This window comes from Colossoma macropomum, unplaced genomic scaffold (assembly GCF_904425465.1).
Source record: "Colossoma macropomum unplaced genomic scaffold, Colossoma_macropomum, whole genome shotgun sequence".
In the NCBI taxonomy this organism is placed as follows: domain Eukaryota; kingdom Metazoa; phylum Chordata; class Actinopteri; order Characiformes; family Serrasalmidae; genus Colossoma; species Colossoma macropomum.
This window is the reverse complement of record NW_023494788.1, coordinates 42531514-42547812: the sequence shown is the minus strand read 5'-3', so window position 1 is coordinate 42547812 and position 16299 is coordinate 42531514. Positions and strand designations below refer to the sequence as shown.

Below are 16299 nucleotides of genomic sequence, written 5' to 3'. Positions count from 1 at the left end.
AACTTACATTTAATAAAATATATCTTCCAAATGACAAAGAAAAAATAAATACTGGTGATTTGATACGTACTCATAAGATTTTATTGTTGGGTGATTGGTTACCAGTATAGCTGCCAAGAAATTGAACTTCCCACCTTCAAAAAGACAGCGGTTTATAGAAGGGTCATTCTACAGAAATGTCCACTTTTCTATCTGTCCATAGGAGTCACTGGTGTTACTGATCTTCATTGGTGTTCCACATAATAAAGGAACACTAGAGACATTTTAATGAACAATACATTTTACAAAATAACTGCTACAGAACATCAAACCACATGTAGTCAATCATGGAATATCCACTAAAATATGGAATTTAATCCATTTGTATTCTATTTTTCACAATTACCTCAGAATAAAGTCGGTCACACCAGTGACTTCAGCTAAAAGCTTCATATGAAATCATGAGCTAAATGAGAAAATCTCTGATAACTGAAAGACACTGTGGACTCACCATGAGCTTTTCTTCATAGATACTCAGAAAACGGGTAAAAGGAAGTCAAGTGATGTCATCAGTGTGACTTTTATTTCAAAATAAGAGATTTTTTGTTACATAGTAACAAAACAAGAAAGGCTCTAGATCAGGGGTGCCCGGCTCCAGTCCTGGAGGGCCGCTGTCCAGCACAGTTTGGTGATCTACCTGCTCCAGAACACCTGATTACACTCGTCTGTTAACTGCCAGGTTAGGCGGGTGTGTTTGAGTAGGGAAACCTCCAAACTGTGCCGCACACCAGGCCCCCAGGACCGGAGTTGAGCTCCCCTGATCTAGAGAAAGATCTGTGGTGTAAGGAGAAAAAACAATTCATGTAACAAAAATGGGCGCTTTTGTAGCACTGTGGTGTTTTGAACGTTTTATATATACTTAATTATTGTCCTTGTTGTTATTTATGAACATTATTGTTGTTTATTTGACGTGTTTGAACGTCTGCGTGAACCCTGCGCTGGGAAACGCCTCCTGAGCGGGTGTTGAACCAGCCCGTGTTTACGGCCGGTCACATGCTCAGTCTGACGAGCGGCTTGTCCAGGGGCTTGTAGCGGCGGATTGGGACTGAGCGGATCTCGGGACGAGGATGTTCAAGGCTCTGCGGTCTAACAGGTTTCAGTCCGTTTGAATGGGCTTTTAATTTCTTGCACTGTCAGCGTTCCGCTTACAGGTGCCGGTAGGTTTCCGTCAGAGGGAAGTGGCCCCGGGTTTGTTTCCAGGAGAGACTCGGTTACTCCGAGTTCGCTGCTGCACACAGACGCTAAGCCGGACAGAAGAGTCTGTGTTTTAATGCGGTCAGTTTCTGAGGCTTCCTGAGTTTCTGTGAGGACTTTCTGCGGTTGAGTTTAGTGAGTAAATAGTGCCGCTCGCTTAACGAGACGGACTGACGGACAGGCTGTAGCTGACGGTGGTTAGCTTATCTTATCTTAGCTTAGCTTAGTTTAGCTGCCATTATTTCCCTACCGAGCGGGGTTAGCGGGGGTTAGCTGGCTGGCTAGCACAGTTGTGAGAAAACAAGCTAATTGACACCAAAACGAGACGGATTACACTCCTGCCCATGGCTGCTCACTCTCCGTGTTTGTAGGGTTACTTTTCCGTGGTTTCAGTGAACGCGTCTATTGCCGTTAGCCCGCTGGCTCGCTAAGCTGGTTGTAGCTTAAACGCGGTAGCCTAGCTCGCTAACTTCGGCTGCTCGGCTCATCTGTCGCGACTGCGTCTGTTTTCAGAGTCGCCTCACAGCAGAGGAGCGTTAGAATGCGCTGTGTTTGAATACGGCGTGATAATTAGGCACGTTTGGCTTTATATTCTGATGAGTTACACAAGCCGTTCTGAACAAGCCTGAAGCCTCTTTGGGCAACTTTGTGACACGACAACTTGTGATTATTCAGTCACCTGACTGGTGTTTCTCAAGTCTGTGTTAATGTTCGGGTTCATGTTGGTTCTGTGTGGGAAAAATAATCTGGAAAAAATAATTATAATAATACTTATTATTGTTATTGTTCTTATTATTATTGTTATTATTATTATTGATATTGAATAAGTGCCCTGTGTCTGTGAGCGTTTAGCTTCCTCATACTGTGGTCAGGCTGACAGTGCCATGATCCTCAGTGTCCAGTGTTTCTGATCACAGCTGTTTTTCCTTTTGCTGCAGCTGTTAAACCCCAGTAAGATCTGCACGCTGTAGCCGAGTGTTCTCTCCTGAGATTGTGCACAGCAGACTCTGTCACAGACGGGGGAAATGTCCAGCACAGCCATGAAGAAAAAGGTATTTTCTGTGTCCTGTCTTGTTCGAAAGTGACCGTTTCCTTACACAGTTCTTCTGTAATCGCTGCTGTCCAGTTCCATTAGAGAGTCCCATCTCAGGTGGTCAGATATAAAACCTTCTATCACTTTTACATGCGATTAGTCCACAACTGTCTGTAAACATCTGAGCATATATACCAGTTAAAAACAATTACAAATGATAAAACATAAGTCTGTGAGTGCAAAACTTGTTTGGAGAAGAGTTGAGTTAATGTAGCTCTGTATATATACTATATTTATAGTAAGTAATATTAGTAATTACAGAAAAGCTGAAGATGAAAAGGGCCTAGAATCCTCAGATCTTAACGAAGGCTGACACATTTCCCTGAGGAGACTGGCTCACAGCTTTCACATCACAGCTGAGCTGTTTCTCTTAGATCAGGCTATTCAACAAAAAATGAATGTGTAATCATTAATGATTAGTCCAGCCAACTAATAAATCAAAGATATTTTGTTAAACTGTTACTAGTTTAACTGTTACTAAAACACTTTTATAATGTAACAAGCATTTTAAAATTGTGTGGCGACTGGCTCTGTGTGTGTGTGTGTGTGTGTGTGTGTGTGTATATACATATAGATTATAGATAAAATAAAGACAGACAAACATTTCCACCTTTTCATAACATTAAATAAATAAATTAATAATCCAGTTTAATTATAATAAAAATCAATAAAGGCTACTCTCAATGGACGTTTTATGCTGTTGTGCTGTAAGTGAGTGGATAAGCACTGAGGTGGAACTTTCATATTGAGCTTTGGGTTTGTTTGTTCTCAGATCTGGAATTTGTGGGTAGATTAATTTAAAGTGATTTGTTTTGTTTACTGACTGTAAATGTTTTCGCTATTGACGAGCACCACATGCTCAAAACAGGTGATACACATTGTTTTTGAACTTATAAGGGAGACAAAAATTTAGATTTCTGTTCGTTGTTGGACACTGTTTTCGTCATCAACTTTCTTCTTTTAAAAAGCCGTGTTCACTACTTGGAACAGAAATAGGAAATAAAATAAAAGTCAATGAAAATGGTGAAAATATTCCCTTTCTTATCTTATTTCTAGCCCTGCAGTTCGTCTTTGTTCTGCCTTTGGCTGAGTCGTTTATAAACGTATCAGATAAACCACAACACCGGACTCCTACACTGGTTCATCTCCAGGTGTTGCTGAAATCTGACTGGCATCTTGTTTGTTTATGAACAGAGCATGTTTGCATGACCTTGTATGTCTTTTAGCAGCAGGTAAAAAATGTAGACCCACTAATTAGAAAAGAGGTCCACATACTTTTGGCCATGTAGTTTATTTATACGATTCTAGGAAATGAGTCGGTGTCACGTAAGAATGCAGCGTGTAACTTTGGCTCGAACGATGAAACCTTCTCCGGGAGTCTGGAGCTGCACAGCCACATGAAATAAAAGGCAGCAGCTGTTACCTTTTACAGCCTTTAAACATTAGCAAAACAAAGCTTATCAAAGATATCAAAGGGTATTTTAGCACTTGTTAATTTATTATTCTGTTTCTTATGTAACTGTCCACATAATAAAAGTAAAACAAGGGTAAAGAGCACAATAAAGGGAAAGGTCTCCCCCGTGGATAGGATCTTTATTTAACTTGTTTATTTAACTAAAGTGAGTTGTTGAATTACAAGATTCAGATCTAAAATGTGGTGATGGTGTTACTGAAGAGGACCTCTGGAATTCAGCTAAGCTTTGATGTATTTTCATAATTTTATAATTCCTTGATACCAGGATGCTGTAAAAGAAATGCATAGAAGTTTTCCCCCAATCCATTGTTTTGTTATTATAATTATGATTGTATATCGCTGTTGTCGGAACAAAACCTTGTATCTCCATTTTTGTTGTTTTTCAGTTTTTGACATGTTTTGAATGCCTGTTGTCCTTTACATTGTGTGTAAATTTCATGATGAATGGACCAAAAGAAACGGCTTAAAATTACTTGAAAAAAGTCTGGTTCCATTGACTTCCATTAAAAGTAAAGTGTTTTTTTTCCTTCTCCTGTAAAGTTACCATTTTGGAGATAGCTGTTAGCACTGGCTGCTATAATGACAGATAATGCTAAAATAACATTAACTAACTTAATACTCAATATTTATTATATCACTATTAGTGATGCTGATACATTCGATACATACTTACGAAAGCATTTATTGCATCAGTAAAACCAATACTTGTTGTGTTTTATTGCCAAAACGTTATGAAAGTGAATTATTGGGTGTTCACACTACCAAGTTATTATCATTGCAGAGGTTATAATCCTCCCCGCCCTCCAGAGATGATGCCTGTGAACGTATCACAAGAGCACATTGTTGGCAGTTTTGGAATTTGTTTATGCTGCTTACAACAGATTGGACTCTTCTCACTAAGACATGCTCATAGCGCCACCTTATGCTCTTACAGCATTATTAATCCTGGGCCAGTGCCGTTACCAGACCTCTGTTATATGTAATAATACTTTAAGATGTGCATTAAGACCTATTGTCAATTTCTTTTGACAGAATTAATCTGTAGGGAATATTAATTTGTTTCTTGTCGAAGTGAATGTGGGGTCCGGGTTATAGTTGCACCTGAGTGCTGAAGTTGCCTCACTAAATTCTGCGTGATCTCATCATTATTTGTAGGTGTTGCTGATGGGAAAGAGTGGGTCAGGAAAGACCAGCATGAGATCAATCATCTTCGCCAATTATATTGCCAGAGACACTCGGCGACTGGGAGCCACGAGTAAGATGATTAAGATTCTCGCTAATGTGATATTTTCATTGACTGTGTTTACATGCAAAGATTTTCGCCAATCTGATTGAATACATTCCGATCACAGATTAAGACTGAGGTGTTTATGCTCACTCTATTCAGTCTGATGGAAAATCTTCGCTTACATGCTCGCTACAAGAACTCTGATCCAAAATGACGCGCATGCGTAGAGAACCGCTTAGTGTAGACGTTACCATGACAACGAACCTCACGTGAGGTCCAGTCAGTGAGATGAGTTTTCAGTTGGCGCGCTTGTGTTTTTAATGACTTTAAAATGATGTCAGACTCAGGAAAACGTCCTTCACATGTCCTTATTAAAGAATGCCGAGAGGAAGACGTCGTGTTCTGAGACACATAAGCTGGACGTCCGTCCCACCGCCGTCTTAAAGATCAGAACACGACGTCCTCCTCTCGGCCTTCTTTAAACCAATTAATAATCCGACTCATAGCTCAATCGGAAAAGAATACGTCCATGTAAACAACTCAGTCGGAGTAGTCTAGTCTGATTGAGGCCATTTGGAATACAATCTCTATCCGACTGATCGAGGTGAGTAATCCTGTAAATAATCTGTTAAATAGAAGAATAATTTCTGTGTAAACGCCTGTATCTGATTACATTCCCTATCGGAAAGTTTAAGTCCGTTCTGATCATGTTTGTCGCGTCATAGTGAGAGTTTATACCATTCAACATGGCGGAGCAGAAACTGGTCTGCAGAGGAGACGAAGTTTATGTTCTGATCTTTAAAAGACGTCCAGCTTATGTGTCTCACATGTGAAGGACGTTTTCCTGAGTCTGACATCATTTTAAAGCAATTACAAACACAAGCACTGCTCACTGCTGCTCATCTCACTCTGACACGACTCACGTGATGCTGGTTGTCATGGTAACATCCACACTAAATGGTTCTCTGCGCATGCACGTAATTCTGGATAGGATTACTTGTGGTGAGCATGTGAACGGGGATTTTCCATCAGATTGTTGAGCAGGGTGAGAATAAACACCTCAGTCTTAACCTGTACTCTGAATGTGTTCAATCAGGTTGGCAAAAATCTCTGCATGTAAACACAGCCAGTGTTGAACATTAATTCCTGTTAAGGTCTGTAACACTGAATGTGTAGCGATGTGGAGCTGTAATGTTAGAATTACAGAACATCTCAACATCCTAGTGTCATGGTTGTTAATGTAAACATCTTGTTTGTGACAAGCTTAAAACAAACCACCAGGGGGTGCCCTCACCTTTGGTTTTGTAGGACAAGCTTAGCAGCATTGGAATCAAAAGTAACAAGCAGCTTAATGTAAAAAAGGCTCTATAAAGACATGCTTTGTTTTTTAATTTCAGGTAATTAGTACTGAGCTATTGATCTACCAGCAACTCCTTCTATAGAGCATAATAACCCACTTAATTGAATTCAGTGGTGTGTTTAATGAAGCCTGTTGTGTCCTGTAGGCCTGTCTTAATCAAAACACCTAAGAGTCAAATAATCCTGGAAATAACTTTGTTGAGACTTTAACAACTTAAAAATCAGTTCTGCTTGTTTGCAATTCTGCAATTTTATGCACTATAATTCTACTATTTATTCAAAATTCAATTCATTTATTTAAATCCCTACATAATCAGGAAATGTAATGGTGTGTTACCAGTAACGAGAAGCACATGTTGTCTGACCATCTTTGCAGATTTAACTGCAGTGTCGTATGTGTGTGTGTTGTCCAGGCTGCCGTTGGTTTCTGTTATCATGTCTCGTGCTTTTGAGAAGGAGAACAGAAACATGGGCACTTATGATCCAATGCACTGCTTAGTTCCCATTTTGAGTGATTTCAGTTTTATAACAGGTCCAGATGCAACATTAACGCTTTTCTTCCTCATTGGGCTAAATGTTAGTCAACTACCAACCAAAACAGAAAGCATAACAGCTATGCTTATGTTCCTTTCAGTTGATGTGGAACACTCCCACGTGCGTTTCCTGGGCAATCTGGTGCTGAACCTATGGGACTGTGGAGGGTGAGTGTGTTGCTTCAGAGTCCCAACAGATTTTAAGACTATTTTCAAACCACATCTATAATTGCAGTAGTTTGTCCAGCTTTGATTTCATTCCCAAAAAACAACCCATTTTACTCTGAAATCTTAGGTCATTACTTGTGCTTTTTCAGGATGTAGTTCTGCATCTTCAGGTAATCATATGGGTGTTTTACTCTCTTCAGACAAGACACTTTCATGGAGAACTACTTCACCAGTCAGAGAGATAATATCTTCCGCAACGTGGAGGTCCTGATCTATGTGTTTGATGTGGAGAGCCGAGAGTTAGAGAAAGACATGCACTACTACCAGTCCTGTTTGGAAGCCATCCTTCAGAATTCACCCGATGCTAAGGTCTTCTGTCTAGTGCACAAAATGGACCTCGTTCAGGAAGACCAGAGGGACCTGGTAAGAAAAGTCACTCTCTCTCTGTCTGTCTCTGTTTGTCCGTCTCTCTCTCTCTCTCTCTCTCTCTCTCTCTCTCTCTCTCTCTCTCTCTCTCTCTCTCTCTTGCTGTCTGTCTGTCTCTCTCTTGTTCTTTATTCTTCTTGTTTCCCAGTGCATTGTCAAATGTCTCAGACCACAACTTTGTGTCCATGTTTCACAACATTTACATTACAGATCTTTAAAGAACGTGAAGAGGACCTAAAGAGATTGTCCCGCCCACTCGCTTGCACCTGCTTCAGAACCTCTATTTGGGATGAGACACTTTATAAGGTAAGCATTGGGGCTGGGTTTTGTTTTGTGTGTGTGTGTGTGCATGAAAAAGTTGGGGGAAAATCAGATCAGAAACATCTCAGAATGATGATAACCTGACTGTTGAAGCTGAAACCCCACTAGAGAGCCTACCTAAAGCAGGGAGTCTTTAATTACAGTCAATTACCTAATGTAGGTAATAATAGGGGTGTAAAATGCATTATGATATTGCAATGCAAAGACATGACAGTGTGCATTGTGTAGATATGACAATGTGGAATGGACATTAATTAATTTTGCCGTCTGATGCAGTTGCAGTGTTTGAATCCTAAAGTTTGGAACCGGTCAGCACCTGTCAACACCTCACTCCAGCACTCCTCCTGCCTTGCAGCTCTAGTGTCATTAGAAAGTTGTGCAGCATCATGATTGCAGTCATCATTTTTCTTCATTTGAATTTGGGTTAAGATTTGGTGAGAATGCTGAATCGTAATCCCAGTATCATGAATCGAATCAGATCGTGAGCCGAGTGTATCGTTACACCCCTTGTTACCAGGGCTCCTTTTTGAAATTTGGCCATGCTTGGTTCCCAGCCCTAGTAAGTGCGCAATATCTTGTGCAGATCCAGCTTGAATGTGTTGGTCTGTGATCAGCTGTTTCTTAGTTTATGGGTACAGTGTTATGGAGTGAAGGGAGTAAAATCAGAACTTATTTTAAGACCAAAAGATAAATTGTACTTTCCACAACATTCTCTGATTAAAAGACGTTTTCAAACAAGCGAGTGGTGCACAGGCAGTATTTGGCATGTGTAGCGGTTGTGACCCAGCAGTGGCCTGTGAACGAATAAATGCTTCAGAAAAATGTTATCATGGTAGTAACAGGCATATCCAGCAGTCGAACAGTTCAGCAGTTTACTCCGCTAAACTGCGCCAGTTCAAAGGCATGCAAGATTTAGTGTATTCATCTATAATGAGTGTATTAACGAGTAATTTTTGCCTGTGAGGTCCTGGCGCAGGCAGTAGATGTAAAGGCCCATTGCATAAATTCTTCCCTAATGCCCAGATTCAGGGTTTTGCAATAAGGCTGTATTAAAGTTAGGTCAGCCTGAGAGAACTGTGGCTTTGTACATGTAGAGTTAGAAGGGCCCAGTACCTGATCTAAAATGATAGTAAGTGTTTGATTCTCTGTGAGTGTTTCAGTGTAAGACTCTCTGTGGCTCATTAGTCTGTGTTTCTGTTTGTGTGTTTTTAGGCCTGGTCCAGCATTGTGTATCAGCTCATCCCCAACGTGCAGCAGCTAGAATCTAACTTGCGCAATTTTGCCCAGATCATTGAGGCGGACGAGGTGCTGCTTTTTGAAAGAGCCACTTTCCTGGTAAGCATGAATAAAACCGGTCCACCGTCACGTTATTGGTAGCGTACTGTTTTACTGGTCATTGTCACTTTGACAGTTTATCTGAAACGAACAGTACAGGTTGGATGTTAGACACAGTGAGGAAATGAAGGCTTGAACAGCTCCATAGTTCTCTCAGTCACTTCCGTTTCCAAATCAGATGAAGAAAGAAGGACTGGTGGTTTGATTTGGCAAAGGATGGAAATCACAGTGCAGCTGCAGTTGAGCAGTAGTTTCAACGCTTCACACATTGCACTGCACTAAATATGTCAAGCCAACAGAATCGTTCCCAGTCACCAGAACTGGCACCAAAACAAATTTCCTAGGGAAAGAAACTGTACAAGTTCTGCTCGTTCTAGCCTTTAACCACATTCAGTGCACTGACTTTGCACCATTGCTAAACCTGCACACAAGATGTATAACCAAGTGAGTGACATTACAGTAGCGTCTACAGGCCACTAACACTTGCTGTGATTCTCAGGCACTGATGCTCCGTTATCAGCCAGGATTGATGACTTATTATGCACATTTTGTCAGTGGTGGCAGCTCCGATGAAAATATCTCATTCAAAATAATTCAAGTTCTGATAGAATCTCCTGCTCATCTTATTTGGCTTGCTTATTTTCGGGACATCGCCCTTCTGGAATGTACGATGGCTCGGATAAATAAGGCCAGAGCAAGAACGATTGCGTCCTGCTTTAAAACTAGAATAGACTGTTAATAGTAATCAGAGCTTCATGACCTCTGTAAACTGAGTAACCATTCAAGAGTGTATAGAAATATAATATAATAAAGTTTCATGCTGTGGTCATTTACTTCATATTTTGTATTGTGTGTCCCCTTTTTTTTAAATGAGTAACGCTGACCGCCACTATCATCTGTCATTAGTATCCAATATTAACTAACAACTCTATATTATTGCTGTTGTGGGTACATGTTGGGCTTTGTGTGTATAGTTGTGTATATTTGTGATCAATATTCTCACTTGGTAATAAAACATTCTTCACAAAAAAATCTGTACGAGTGTCTCAGTAAAGACCACAGGATGTAAATTTCTCCAACTTTTTATATTTTCCTGACATTTACTGCCATCATAGCGCAGATGAGAATGGAACATCATCCATCCTGGTTTATTTCATGGTTAGCTGGCCAGCGCCCGGCGTGACTCATTGATCCAAATGGTGAAGCAATAGAGAAATGGGATGTCTCCTAGCCATTTCCTGGGAGACTTCCTAAAAACAGCTGTCTGACTCCAGCTCTGAGTACAGCTCCATATGCTTAGCTAACATGAAACTGTAAGGCCTGACTGACCACGTCTGGCTGTCTTGCGTACCTGCTTACTCGCACTGGGGGGTGTTTTTATAGATGTTGACAAGCATGTGTTGCCAGTTCACTTCATCTCCTTTCGTAGGAGTGTTGAACTGGATATTTTCCAGACATAATGTAGGTGAAGTGAGGTACTGAACTAAGATCTGACTCTTTGGAAAGAGATTATGAACGCTTGGTATCGTAGTTGAATAGGAAAACAGAAAGGAAGTGTAGTGGAACTGTGCACAGTATTATTAGACACAGTGAATGGTGTGAGGTTTAGAGTTGTAACAGTAGAAAATACAGACACCATATCTTAGCAAGTTTTTTCGCTCCTAGCTGAGTAATGCTCTGTCTTTCAGTTTTAACAAAGCAACATAGTGGAACTTTAATTGAAAAGCCATCTTCTCTTCTCTTTACTGTAGTAGTTTCAATTGTCTGAGTTTAGCAAAGGGTTTAAATTATGTCTTTGTTTCTCAGGTGATCTCACACTATCAGTGCAAGGAGCAACGTGATGCCCATCGCTTTGAGAAGATCAGCAACATTATTAAACAGTTCAAGCTAAGCTGCAGGTGATGTTTTTTCCCCTTTGGATATTCCAGTCTGTACTGTGGTTCTGAGCTGCTGTAAAACTCAGTTATGAAACACAAAACAGTTTTTTGATGCCAAACTCAATTAGTCTTTGTCTTTGACCCCACAGTAAGTTGGCTGCCTCCTTCCAGAGCATGGAAGTGCGCAACTCCAACTTTGCGGCCTTCATTGACGTATTCACCTCCAACACCTACGTCATGGTGATCATGTCTGACCCCTCCATACGTAAGAACCACTCTTCAGGGTTATCAGGGGTTCCGGTCGGGCAGTTTCCTTTGTATGTGTCTGTGCGTGTGTGGAGTCATGTGTTCTGTTTGTGCTTTAGTTTTGAACTTTGCTTCATTTAAAAAGTTATTTTACTGACGTTGCACATAATTCCGGTATTTTAAATCGCTTAGTCTGAATAGAGGGGTTCTTCCCATGCAGACTTCTTATTCCCGTTCTTCTTCAATTCCCTGTAGCTTCTGCTGCCACTCTCATCAACATTCGCAATGCCAGGAAGCATTTTGAGAAGTTGGAGAGGGTGGACGGCCCCAAACACAGCTTGCACATGCGCATGCGCTAGACATCTGACCCTGCCTACGTGAGTGCTCTCTAAACAGGTAAGACCATAAATGCGCTGCCCAGACTGTAGACGTGATGTCTGGACATTAGTTTTGCTCTTTGCGGTTGTCAGAGTGTACCGTTTTTGGGTTAGGTGAAAAAAAAAAAATTAATACAACAATTAGGTGTGTGCCTAGTGACGGTTAATCACATTACTGCTGTAACAGCCACCAGTAAAACCTCATTTACCACCAGTTTAAAAACAAAAAAGCGGTGTTCATTTATTCATTTATTTAAACCATAATTAAACCATAGCAAGACAGCAGTAATCCCACACTTATAAACATAACTGATCTTTTAAATGTGAGTTCCTACTTGAATACCACGTTCTACAGACGCAGCTGTGTTAACCCTTAGGACCAAAATAATAAGTAGCTTCTAGTCTTCATAACTTCTGAACGGTTTACGTTACAGACATGATACACAAATCAGACCATTCAGCAGAGCCAGCCCTAACTGGCTACCGTCATCGAGCTGTGACGTCAGCATCAGTGAGTAATTTGGCTTGGAAAATCACCCAAAAATTCTGATATTATTGCTCTGCTTTTTGCCCTTCATATTACAATAAAGTGTTAAAAATAGCGACATGATTCACATCAGATCACTCAGACGAACCTGCCGTCACTAGCCAGACTGAGAGAAACCAGCTCTAACGTCCCAGAACCCAGAAATACAGCACCAAACACAGCCATAACCACTGTAAAACCTGCTTTAGCCTTCAAATGGCAACAAAAGGGTCAAACACGCTCACTGCTGCAGGCAGATCACGTCCTCATACAAAAAGATGCTGCTGTGGTTTGGTGTTTATTTTAGGAGATCTTCACATCGCGGTGCCAGCTTTAAGACGACTTTGTTCTCAAGGAGAACACAGAAGTAAAATCACGTCTCAGCTCTTGTTCATCGGGCGAAATGGCTTCAGAGAAATAACTAAGCTAAGCGCCCACAGACTTTTTAAAGTTTGTGTGGCACAGTTCTGTTATTGATTACTGAATTAATTACACTTTTGTAGTTAAATTAAAGATGACACTATATTACAACCACAACTTTAAAGCATTATGATGTTCTTCTACTTGACAAAGATGAGATGATGACTCAACTCACATTTTATCACAGTGTTTAACTGACACTCTTTGCTGTAGACAGCATGTGAAACGGTAAAGTGGTTGCAGCTACTTTAGTGTCTGGTGACACTTCAAATTCAAATTTAATTAAATTCAAATTTAATTAAAATTTAGGCATTTTATTCTGGGCTTAAACCTTAAAGCTATGATACTCTTCATTTCATGATGGTCAGAAACCAGCGCATCAGATGTTTATGTTGAAGAATAAAATAAAAAAATAGAGGGTCTTTTAATGACAGCAGCACAAGGCTTTAATGTTCTTTAATGAGTTTGTTTAGAATGAAACCTTATAATTGACGTCTGTTATGGTGGAGTTATAGTTGTGCTGAGTCGTCCAACAAATGTAAGACAAATATGTCCACTGCAAATATTCACTACTGTGGAAAACTTGGAATATATCTGATGACTTATTTTCTTTTCTCCCGGTCATCCACTAGAGGGCGTGCGTGCCAGGGGAATGGCACCCTCGGGAATTCCTCATATCTGCTGACTTCACTGCATCCAGGGTGTTTTCTAGAGACTTTTTCCTCCTGCTTTAAGATGAAAGGCTTTGACCGGGCTTGGTCCCTGGATCTTTTGAACGTAATATTGGTTGGGATTAAAGGAGATCTGACCATAAGTACAAAATCATGACCTACAGGGTGGGATAGTGGGTGGGGTTTGGGATCACACACACACAGTATCTAAGCTGCTGATCCTTCTGGGTTGCGGGGGGTGCTGGAGCCTGGGGTTTGGGATGTAAAGCAGAAAAAACTGGGGGGAAAGCACATTTAAATGTCCCCTTAACACGTAATTAGTGCCATACAGTAACCTGTATTCAACCCCCTCACACAAACACAGTGGACATATCGTTCACTTTTTTTGTTGTTTTTTTTCTATTCCCTCTGTTCACTGAGTTTTCATGGATTTGCATTGTTTAAGTGCTGCATGTGTTGCCGCTCGCCACAGTACAGTCTGTTCTACAAAACACTGGGAGCAAGACAACAGTGACACGAGTCTAAGGAGACCTGACTGCAATGTTGGTAAAAAGTGGTGTCAAAGGAAGCACATGGTCACATCTGTCCTTTTATATACACAAAGGATTTACTGTTTGTATTTCCATATTTATTATCTTGGTGATTGCAAAATAAAATCAAAGGAAATACGATTGTCCTCAGAAATGAACCGCTGTACTCCGTATTCCTTGGGTCCATGTTTGGTTTGAAATATGGTTGTGAATATTGCATTAGATTAAGCTCTTCTGAAGAGTTCAGTGGCAGAAACATTTGCACTCCTGTGAAATCTGACTCGAACCTCTGAGTTGTTTGCCTAAGCTTTTAAACGTCAGTTCTAAACAAGCACTGCGTCTGATAAATGCATCAAGTATTGTGTTTTTATTGGACTTCACATGAATAAGAGCGATAGATCAGATTTATGAAGCCCTGTCTGAGCTGCTTGCGTCAAAGGCTTTGGATTACTAACGTTTGAGACGAGTCTCATTCCTCGGCTCTTAATTGATAACAATTCAGGCTGTGGAATTCAAGCATTTGGATCGAGTGCCAGAAACAGATTTCACCTTTTTCAGGGTCATCCAGCCTTTTTAATTTCCCAGCGCTGTTGGACGCCATAAATTTGCAAGCGTCTTGGCTGGTTTCCCAGCAAGTTACGCTTTGGTAGGTTGTCTGGGGAATTGACTGCTGTGGGGTAGATAATCTGGTTTTCTGGACGTGGATTTGGCCTAGTCCTGTGTTAAATCACACTGTCAGTAGGAAATCGCATTTGGAGATCCTACCAGGCTTAATTTGTCTAGAAAACTAATTGCTCTCATGCTGTATTTTATGTTGCAGTAGTGATGCAGCATCAAACTGTTCTTTGCATGTTTTTGACTATTTTTATGTTGTCAAAACTGCTGCTCAACAAACAGACTTATAAAAGTAATTTTTCCTTTTGAGCAGACAGACTTTCAGCGTTCATCAGGCCATTCTAAACAATTCTGAACTTTCCTAAACGCTCCCATGCAGCAAAATAGACCAAAACCTATGAACTTCCATCAGCTTGTTTGACACGGGCCGTGACTTCTTTAGCTATTTATCAGACTTGTGTGTTCCTGAGCGGTTTGTGTGAGGACTCTTTGAAAATGATCCTGCTGAATAACTAGTATGGCTTTATTTTCTGTAAATGTCTTTTACACAGATTTACTCTTTCACTCGCACTTAATTTAGTCATCCTAGAGAGAAACACAGATAAAGTACACAGGTAAACAGATGCTCAAATTGTTAAACTTTCTGGTGAAATGCAGTTGATTATCAATCGGATTATGGTTATGTTTGGGATTAGTTTAGGTTTTGCGCTGAAGTTAGGATTAGGATTTTATAGAATGTATATTGGCTCTGGACAAAAAGCAAAATGGAACCATTACTCCTGCTTTGTTGAAATAAAAACCTGCAGCCACATCAACCCATTTGGAACAAGATTGGACACTCATGCTCTAGAGCAGCGGTCACCAACCCTCCTCCTGGAGATCTGCCTTCCTGCAGAGTTTACTTCCAACCTCCCATCAAACATGCGATCTTATCCAGCACTGATGCAGCTGATCCAGCCACTCAAGGACTTTTGAACGAGTTAATTAACTGGAGCAGGTGTGGCAGATAGGAGTTGGTGCCAGATTCCCCAAGAAGGCAGATCACTCAAACAAGAGAAATGAGGAGAACTAGAAGTTGGAAGTTAATGTACTTTCTAGATTCCTCAGTTGGGCTTCTTCTCTCTGGTTGAAAAGGTAAAGTCTTGAGTGTCCATTTTCTGTTAAATAAAGATAGAATCATTATTTTATTAGATTTAGTTTGATGACTGGCAGAGTTTATTAGCCCTCAGATTGGTAGCTAGGCTGGGATTAGGATTAGGATTGGTTGAGACTTCAGGGATCCCCAACGTTTATATGATGTATTTGCATAATGCATAATGCTTTAGAGCACATGTGTCAGCCTCCAGTCCTTGTGGGCCAAAACACTGCAGACTTCAGCTCACTGCCTCATTAAACACACCTGAATCAACTGATCAGTTAATTAGCAAGGCCTTCATGAACTGAATTCAGAGCGTTAAATGAGGGTAAACCCTAATATCTGCAGCGCTTTCGCCCGGAAGGTCCTCAGTTTTGATGCGCCTGCTTTGGAGTGTAAAAAGAACATTGATGGAACAAAAACATAACAAATAAACATGTTAAACCAGTTTTAGGCCTGATAGCTTTAAAGAACTTTAAAGTTCAGTTGTGTTTAGTTGGCATGTAGTTGAATATTAAATGCAAAGTGTCTGCAAGTATCTACAACACAGCTACATCTTTCTCTCAGAGTAACGTTTTAGCAGTCTTTCCATCGCTCATTACACTTCAGGCCTGGTTCAAAATATTGGTTGGTACTGTGTACTGTAACTCAGTGTTGCCTAAAATTGCCTTGAGATTCTGATGTGTGCCTTTCAGTGCTTGTGTCCATCTTGCAATTCCTGTAAATTTGATT

The 16299-nt window shown here is 40.6% G+C and overlaps 1 protein-coding gene across 3 annotated transcripts; it reads left to right on the top strand.

Moving 5' to 3' along the window:
- Positions 1-1002: 1002 nt before the first annotated feature.
- On the top strand, positions 1003-13975 carry rraga (Ras-related GTP binding A). Of its 3 annotated transcripts, none has more exons than XM_036569414.1 (11): positions 1003-1132; positions 2172-2285; positions 4956-5055; positions 7022-7088; positions 7289-7511; positions 7725-7820; positions 9048-9170; positions 10977-11068; positions 11197-11312; positions 11549-11689; positions 13249-13975. In XM_036569414.1, exons 2-10 carry the CDS (start codon positions 2259-2261, stop codon positions 11650-11652), a joined length of 948 nt encoding a protein of 315 aa, XP_036425307.1. In that variant the 5' UTR covers positions 1003-1132; positions 2172-2258; the 3' UTR covers positions 11653-11689; positions 13249-13975. The 3 variants fall into 3 exon arrangements, with proteins under 3 accessions (XP_036425307.1, XP_036425308.1, XP_036425310.1); XM_036569415.1 differs by having other exon boundaries at positions 13238-13975; XM_036569417.1 differs by lacking the exon at positions 1003-1132 and adding an exon at positions 1139-1314.
- Positions 13976-16299: the final 2324 nt, after the last annotated feature.